The 8,937-nt window shown below is 38.7% G+C and overlaps 1 protein-coding gene across 1 annotated transcript; it reads right to left on the reverse strand.

Annotated features, from left to right (window-relative positions):
* Nucleotides 1-2,109: 2,109 nt before the first annotated feature.
* On the reverse strand, nucleotides 2,110-7,963 carry NEF1 (no exine formation 1). Its single transcript, XM_012992666.2, has 4 exons — nucleotides 6,360-7,963; nucleotides 4,690-5,258; nucleotides 4,392-4,611; nucleotides 2,110-3,816 (listed from the first exon to the last, which is right to left on the reverse strand). Exons 1-4 carry the CDS (start codon nucleotides 7,614-7,616, stop codon nucleotides 2,461-2,463), a joined length of 3,402 nt encoding a protein of 1,133 aa, XP_012848120.2. The 5' UTR covers nucleotides 7,617-7,963; the 3' UTR covers nucleotides 2,110-2,460.
* Nucleotides 7,964-8,937: the final 974 nt, after the last annotated feature.

Consider the following 8,937-nt stretch of genomic DNA (forward strand, 5'->3'; position numbering starts at 1 on the left):
TGACTTGGAACTGTAGACGAGTTCATCATTGGGTAAGGATGGACTCAAGTCAACACTAATCGAAAATATTTCCACTATACACCTATATATTTGTCAAATCACCATTTTTTTATTATTTAGTCCACTCGAAATCTAAATTATTTAGACCACCCAAAATCTAAATTAATGCAAAAAAATCATAAGTTTCTCTTTGCCTATCTTCTGGTTTTTGTCAAAAAAAAAAAAAAAAAACCTAATTTTTTTTAGGTGGCACTGCCTCCAAACCCTTAAATGATGAAACCCCGGCTTCGCCACTGGCGATACTAACTTTATTTGAAGCAAAACGGAGCGATCTATAGTCACCAAATTTGCTCTCTGATGCACGTCGGATTTTGATGACCTGACGTCGTTTAGACTATCAAAACGATATTTTTGCAATTTTTGGAATTCCTATTTTAATATCTTTGTATAAAAAAATTGGTTGTGATTCCGCAAATTGGGTTGTTTTTAGTATGGCGGCGAATATATGCAATGCCATTTTTTTATTAGCTCCAACCCACATAAAGAGGTTTATTAGTTCAGACCCGTAAATTAATCTAATTTTATTACATCAAGACCAAAGATGACGAATATACACTTATCAATAAATAATACACAAATACAAACAAACCCTATTTTTAATTTGTTCAAGACCAAAAATAAAAAAATAATAAAAAAAATAAAAAATAAAAAAAGAAAAAAGAAAAAAGAAAAAAAATAACTAACAACTACCGCCGCCAGACCGCCGAGACACCAACCAGCGAGACTTACACTGCGCTGGCGACGACTAGCGATCCACCCACCGCACCACCTCCACCGCACCATCACCACCACCTCACCACCACCAACAAGTAGGTCATTTTTACTAAACTTTTGTTTGTCGATTCAAAAACATTAATCGAGCATCGATTCTTGATAAATATGCGTGGATGAACATTAATCTATGCTTACTTCTTGTTGGGTTGCAATGCTTTAGCCGATTTTGAAAAAAAAATTGAGATTAAATTGGTTTTTTTGTGTGATTTCATTGGTATCCCAAATCGGTTTATCCAGACTGATTTTGTACAAGAAAATCGGCGTCACAATGCGGATTTTTGTTAACCACATCGGCGACACAACGTCGACTTTACAAGTCAAAGTCGGCGTTGTAATGCCGATTTTTTTTTTATTATTATTTTTTATGATTTGTATTTTTATTTAGCTATGAATTTCATTAAGGGTAAATTAGTATTTTTATATTAAAGGTCTTGAATTAATAAAAAAAAATGGGCTTGCATATATCTGCCGTCTTTTAGTATAAGGGGATTTGTATTGTTCTAGTAAATTGACTACATACTGTTTCACAATTTATTTGATCAAAATCAACATTAAAAACCGAAGTCATAAAACAATATTTATATAATCTATACAATAAAGATTATACCAAAACTTTAAAATTGACAATATTTGGGGAATAAAGAAAAACAGCTGAAGCGCACAACTTTCATGCACAAACTGAAGCACACGACTTTCGTGTACAAGCTGAAGCACGCATCTTCACTCTCTCACCTGCGCTCATTCAGCCTTCCTCGTCTCTTCTTCGACTTATTTTTTCTTGTTTAGCTAGAATTACTTCCCATGGAATTTTTTCCTTCTTTTTTTTTTTTTTTTCTAAATCAGACCTTTACGTTTCTCTAATTTGCTAATGTTTTTTATTGGATTAAAAATACCAAGTGCAATTTTACATTCCATTTTCGTGTCTTCCAACGTATTTTTCATTTGGTATTCTCAAATTGATTTTAACTTTATAGTTTATATGATTTCACTTCAAAATCAATGTCATTAATTTTAACACAAAACAAGAAAGGATTTTTATATTATCACAATTCAGTTGATCAAAATCATATAGTAAAAATAATTCAAACAAACGAACGGAAATAAAAGACGAGTAGTAATAGTGTAGTACACCAACCCTCATTAGAAAGCTTAGAATAGAGATCTAGGGTTCAAATCTTGCCCATTTCCCCACGCTCCCCCAATTTCTTACAGGATATGAATTTCTCAACGAGAAAAGAAAAAAAAAGTAATAACGTAGTAGAAGGCGAAAGCATATCAACTTGAGAGATGAATTGACCAGTAACTCTAACTCTTCAACCATACAGAGAATACACTTCGAAAACGATACTAGTTCTGATCTTGCATGCTCGATATCAACTATACACCATGCAAATAGAAATGCAAGCAACAAGTATATGATTTCAACGTTCTTTTTTTATAACTTGTATGCAACAACTTCCAGCAGTTAACCCAGTGCAGCATGCACTTGAGCCCTTACCAAAAATCTCATGTGCCAGTTCAGTTCATCAACAAAAAGGGGTAAATTAGCCTTTTTCTAAACTTGCAAATCTCACCTGAAAAATTCTCACAACATATTGAACAAGGTTATATGCATATAACATCTGTCTAAATATACTTCAACCCGGAGAAATATTGCCGTCTAGAAATTAGATACTGGGCCACCGAATACATAGTGCCAAGTAGCCCCAAAATCTTAATCTTGAGAAGATCCGTCATTATGACAGACGGCAGATTGAGGGGTATCGTGAGTAAAGGCCTCGAGTCAGCCTGTTTTGTGTAGCTCCAAACGAAACTATTGAAAAGTATGTGACTTGGGAATGTCAGAACAAGAAGCGCTAAATTCTTGACTGCAAATATCCAATCAGGTCCTCCAATATCAACAGCCCAGCCACCATTTCCATGCCATACATCTTCCCATATACTGTACAATGCAGTTAACACCAAATATGCAGATATAGCAACAGTAACAGGGAAGTACCTCTGCTTATCGCCAAATCCAGCGAAAAAATCCGAGTCCTGATTAAGCAGCAAGAGTACAGGTGCCAAGAAAAATATAGCACTGTTCGATCCACCACTGAGATGAACATTCAAGATTAGGCATATCGAAAAACACATCACAGTGGCAACATTACCGACAGCTGGCATCCAAGCTCCCTCTGCAGCTATCCTTTTGATGGTAAACGTTGGCATGGTAGATGCCCTTCGCTGATTCATAAATCTCAACCTCGGAGGAACGCTAGCTGCGCTACTGCTTTCACCTGATTGGCTGTGTCGAAGTCCGCCCCTTTCCGCAAACTTTTCCCGCATAAGTGAAGCCAACTCAAACTTTATCTCAAGTGCTATAAGCATAAAGATTGCTGCATACAAACCAAGAAGGGATGTCCTTGCACCCTCGATAGCAAGTAATGTTGCAATCTTACTATCTTCTTCAGCAATATCGTCGACCCCACTCTCTTCAAGCCAACTCTTGTTAATTCTCACTTGGCCTTCAAGTAAATAAGTCACTGGAAAGAGGGCCACAATCAGAGCAAATACCCAAGGGAGAATCTTTGTGCTAGAGGCGGAAGGTAAATGAGTGAAGACCACAAATACACAAGTGCAGACCATGGTAACAATTATGAGGGCATGTAAAATTGCTGCTTGAAGAAAGTACTCTGCAGATACGTAGATTCCAAGAGCAACTCCCAAAGCAATGGCGTAAGATGTCCTCAGCTCAACGATGTATTTAATTGGAATAATGGAGGTGACACCAGCTAGACTGAGAAGGATTGCTGCAATAAGCAACCATGATGGCCATGTAGGCTTTAATGCCATGAAGCCATATATGGAAATGTCGTCAGTAGATTGACGAGCAGATCTTATTACGTCAGAGTGATAAGTCCATGCCAGTGGAATTGGTGGCTGCATCAGAATGAATAGCAGACCAGTTGCTACAACCAACACCAAGTATCTCTTTGCAGCCTGGAAAGACGGATTGTCAATATCTTCTAGTCAGATATAAGAATTAAAATTACGAAGTGAACATGGTAATCAGCAATTGGACTCTTTATAAAAAAAATAATAATATAGTCATTTTGATTAATATTAAGATGATTAATACTTGAAAATGCTGCAGAATATTGTTTTCGTGGTAACATGTTGTCACTGAACTACAGTAAAAATTACACTATTTGAACATAAAAAAAGTACAATAAATGTAAACAATTTAACTATAAGTCCCTAATGAACATCACCCACGTCACATGGATTGATTGGGAGGTATGCTTGAACATCACCCACGTCACATGGATTGATTGGGAGGTATGCTTGCTCATATCAATTAGTAAAACTAAATAAAAAATGATATCTGAAAGTATTCGATCAATTTAAAAATCTTCTCCTATTTTCAGAATAATGTTGACTGATAAGGGTTCCTCGGAATCAAAACTAAGCACAAGATAGTTAGAACAGTACGTCTAAGTAACTGTTAGCGTGCATAAAATAGATTATGGAGGTAACAGACATATGAAGTTAAAAAAGGAAATAAGGAATGGTACCATGACATGGGTAAAGTGCATGGCGACAATTGGTACACAAGCTAATCCTGTCAAGAGGATACAAGATCCTAAAAGCAAACCATCAGATGGAGGCCTCCCATTCCACCACTGGAGGGCTTCAAAGATCGTTTCACGACAAAACCAGACAGATAAAGCAACAACACCAGCATGTGCATAGCCTTGCCACGGTTTCATCTTTGAAGCTGATTTAGATTTATCCCTACAAGGTAATGGAGCTAATTAGGTTTCAGTATAGAAAACGTAATATTTACACAAGGAAAAAAGGTTTTGGCAGTACTTATAAAGCAGCAATGGAGGAGACACTGCCAATAATAAGACAGCTGAAACCCACAACACGGTCTTCGATGCCATAAAAAGCATAAATAGCTTTGAGGAGTAGAGGCAAATCAGAACCCAAACTGCCTTCGATCCAATTCTGTGGTCCACGGAAAGTCTCCTCACAATGGCCAGACCCGCAAATGTAGTCATTATGACCATATAACTTGGATACATCACATCATCCATTCCATAATAATACACATTTGAATAGTTGAAAAAGTTATTCTCGATATAGCACAGCAACAATGCATGGCTGATTAGCCCAGCTTCAGTCAGGAAACGGAATTGTGGCGGAAGAACAGCTAAACCAGGAACTGCCATTGCCAGAATTACACTGCCAACTATAAGCTTACAGAAGGATTTCAATGACATGCCTGCTATCCAGATATTAAGCCCCCAATAATTATGCATCACAAACCAACCCACCATCAAGCTCCCTAGCACAACAAATGCAGAGTATGATGACAAACTCTTCTTTGTGAAAAAGCGGGCCAAATAATATCCAGCTACCGATGGGAGCGGAAGGAACTGCAAAATGAAGAATATAGATTTTCAGTGGAATGTTCATAGTAATACCGTATGAAGGGAAGAGTGGCATAAGAATGAAATTAGAAATTTTGACTTTTTGGTAATTATTTCAAAAAGAAAAAAGAAGTTATGTCTGAATATTGCACAACAGCAAATTCTACATGATACATCAAACATTTGAAAGAAGGCAACTGAACTTTTAAAAATACAAAGCAACAGAAACATAGCTGGCAACTGGATCAATTGTACAAGGGACTGAATGATGTAAAGCTGAAAGGAGGACCAAAAGAATTAGGTTTGTTAAGTTTGTTAAAGATTCACCATAATACAGAAGGTCCCCTAATAGTCACTAGATTGTTAAAATGGAAGCAGGAGTGCTACGAAAGGAGACATAATTTGACTATGTTGTTATTTAATGACAATAAAATATGTTGCTTCAGAAGTTGGTGGCCATTAAAATGAAAAACAAATCAGCATTCACTCGGTAACTATTTTAGCTACTCCATGTCCACTTGAAAATAATCAATGATATTAAAGTCAGGCACTCTGAAAATAGTTTATGTCAGAATGAAACTCATGCAACTTCCCAATCTAGTCAACATATTGCATGGTCCCAAAAGAATGAAGTTTACACACAAGTAGAGTGAAAAGCGGCAGAATTCACAGTAGTTTCAAAAGCCGATATTATAGAAAAACCCACCACATTCAGAGTGCGAAGCTATTAGTGCACACAGTTAAATAGAAGTGATTACAAGAAACCGGCAGACTATCCCGACCAAATGAAGGAATGGGGTAAGGACAGTACTAAAATACTAATTTTATAGCTAGGCCAGTGACTGAATTCTTACATGAGAGAAGGAACTCGTGCTACAAATATCTGCCTACTTCCATAAGGAACTAATTAGCAGGTCTATTGATTCCTTGACTTACTTTTTCTACAAGCTTTAACTACATCATTTAAAAGCTTTCTTCATCTTATTACAATAACTATCACAAGATAAAAAAATGAAAAAAAAAAGGAAATACCTTAACCAAAGAAATATCACATTATGGGTCAACTATGAGGGCATGTTATAAAGAATTGGATTCGGAAATGCATACCAAGATAGGAAATCCCACAACAATCGCTCCAGAAGCACTAACAACGATGGCCAAAGCAGTGAAGACCAATGAGCTGAATGCATCAGAAACCATACCAAGAGAATACGTACCGGCAGCAACTGCACCTCCAAGCATGGTGATGGTGACAAATAGATAATTCAGCGGTGGTGGAACATGAATGTACCGCCCAAATGAATGGAAAACAACTCTAACCTCAAGGCATACAACAACAACTACCAAAGCCAAAGCACCATTGACAAATCGAATGCTCTGCAACTGGTTCTCATTCTTAGTAACCCACCATAAAGCCCCTCTCGTGGATGCATACAGTTGAAATAGAAAGGGAACGAAGAAAAGGAGGAACAAGTCGCAAACATTGGCACTAGATGAAAACATGATCAAATAGTGTGAGGCGATGTGGAATAATAAAGGGATGAAAACGAGGTTTAGAGTGTGCACACAACTCTCAAGGTGCCCAAGAATGAAACTATCTTCAGGAACCTCACCTCCATGGTAACTGACTTCTTGCTTCAATTTGAACGAGGATACACGAGGAATCGAGTAAAGCCAGTAGAAAATGCAATTAAAAACCATGAGATAGTAAGCAGCGTTGATCATCCCAACTGCGGAAACAGTTGCCCAGGCGAAAAGCGCAGAAGCAATTATCGGAACACAAGCGAACAAGAGGCGTTCAAGAGCAACCACAATGGTGGGATATTCAATCAGTATCCATTTGAACTGAAGAGATACCCAAACACCGATTAAGAAATTCGCCAATGCACAAGTGAATGCAGCAAGGAGAGTAAGGAACATAAAATTGAAGGTGTAATAAAGAGAAGAGCTGAAGAAGAAAGTTATCTGCGCGGCGATGAGTGAAAACCAGACTGCGAAAAAGGAACCAGATTTGAAATTGAGAGAATCGAGGATGTAAGCAATCATGAGGCCCACAATGATGGTGGCGACCACCGGTGTGCCGCCGAGGTCGAGGAGGAAGGCAGCGATTGGAACGAGAGCGACTGCCATTCTGGCGTTGTGGATGAAGGAAGAAGGCGATAATCGGGAATTCTTCATGGAGGAGCTTGCTCGGCGGCTTCTGCTGGCAGCTCCTCCGCCGTAATAGGATGAGGATGTGGGGCTAGGGTTAGGGTTTTGGTCACCGTTATAGGACGAGGAGGAGGTGGTGGCGAACGAGGGGGCACTGGCGGAGGAGGAGATGTACGGGCGGAAAGCCCGTGACTGGAGCTCCGGCGGCAGCATTTTGGCCGGCGGCGGAGAATTGTTGATGTGATCGGATCGGAGTGTGGGAAGGAAATGGAGTCAAAGTGTGAGCTATATGGATTTGGACTTTGGAAGGCGTTAATCCAACCAAGAAAGTAAAAAGAAAATATTAAGAGGGCGTAATCGTCATTTACGCTTACGCATACGGCAAGTGTTTGAGAGAACAATGGCCGTCGATTGGTTTTAACCGGATAATTGTGTTCATTTTTATTTTTTTTCTCTTCTTTTTTTCTTGAGAGAACAATGGCCGTCGATCTAGTAAAACACATACATCTTTAAAATCATGACTGAACCTAGAGAAATTCTAAATTGCTTACGTACCCTATAAAGGGATTAAGTCATAACGTAGTTCAAAATATATCCTTTTGAAGGATGTCGTGCACAGTTTATACTCACGTGGACAAGGAGAAATATATGCAGTTTAAGCTCGTGTCGAAGAAGCATTTGACTTGAATTTGTGGATAGTTTACGCTCGTATCAAGGATCCTTGACTTGATTTGGATATGTAGATAGTTTATGCTCGTGTCAAGGAGTATTTCATTTGATTTGACTTGTCATATTACATAGGGTGTCGTTTCTTCAAAAGACTTGCCCCCATCCTCATGATCTTCTTGTTCTTCTTCGACATGTTCTTCATGGAGCCGGTACGACTTTTGGATTGATGGTTCTTCAATTTGATTTGCATGTATGCTCAACTCCATATCATGTGCTCGAGTAGCCAACTCTTCAAAACTTTTAGGTTGAATTCCTTGAAGGATAAATCGTACTCTCCATTGCATTCCTTGGATGCACAGTTCAATAGATGATGTCCCAGGTAGTCGATCCTTGCAATTAATGCTCAAATTTCTCCACCGGTTGATATAGTCGATGACATGTTCCTTCTTCCCATCGCCACACCACACCGGGCATCACCATCCCCACACCATCAACGTCGTCCTCGTCGTTTGGGTCGGACTAAAGACATGGTTTTCCGGCGATAAGACGCATCATCTCTTCACTCTCCACCGCCGCCGCCGCTGCCGCCATCTCCTCCGCCTTTGCTGCCGATAACATCGACAGCATCCTCTTCGATAATGGGTAGAAGGTCCGATAACGTCAACCGCATCCTATTCGATAATGGGCAGAAGTTTTGGAGAGAATGGAAGAGAGAAGAAGATAGAATGAGAAAAAGACGCACCAAAAAAAACATCGACCGCATCCTATTCAATAGGTCAAACGATCTATTAAATCAGTTTTCTCAAATTAAAAAAAAAAAAAGAGGGGTTCTTCTTACATAAAGTTGTCTTGCTAATTTTCCCAT

This window comes from Erythranthe guttata, chromosome 11 (assembly GCF_056151865.1).
Source record: "Erythranthe guttata isolate IM_541 chromosome 11, IM_541, whole genome shotgun sequence".
Taxonomy (NCBI): Eukaryota; Viridiplantae; Streptophyta; class Magnoliopsida; order Lamiales; family Phrymaceae; genus Erythranthe; species Erythranthe guttata.

Bases quoted from the DNA above. Each gene is read 5' to 3' on its own strand.
- NEF1 (XM_012992666.2), bottom strand. From the start codon at position 7,616: ATGCTGCCGCCGGAGCTCCAGTCACGGGCTTTCCGCCCGTACATCTCC. The intron at 5,259-6,359 runs GTATGCATTTCC...TTCATTTTGCAG, and splicing joins TTGTGGGATTTCCTATCTTG to TTCCTTCCGCTCCCATCGGT. The intron at 3,817-4,391 runs GTACCATTCCTT...CCGTCTTTCCAG, and splicing joins TGCACTTTACCCATGTCATG to GCTGCAAAGAGATACTTGGT.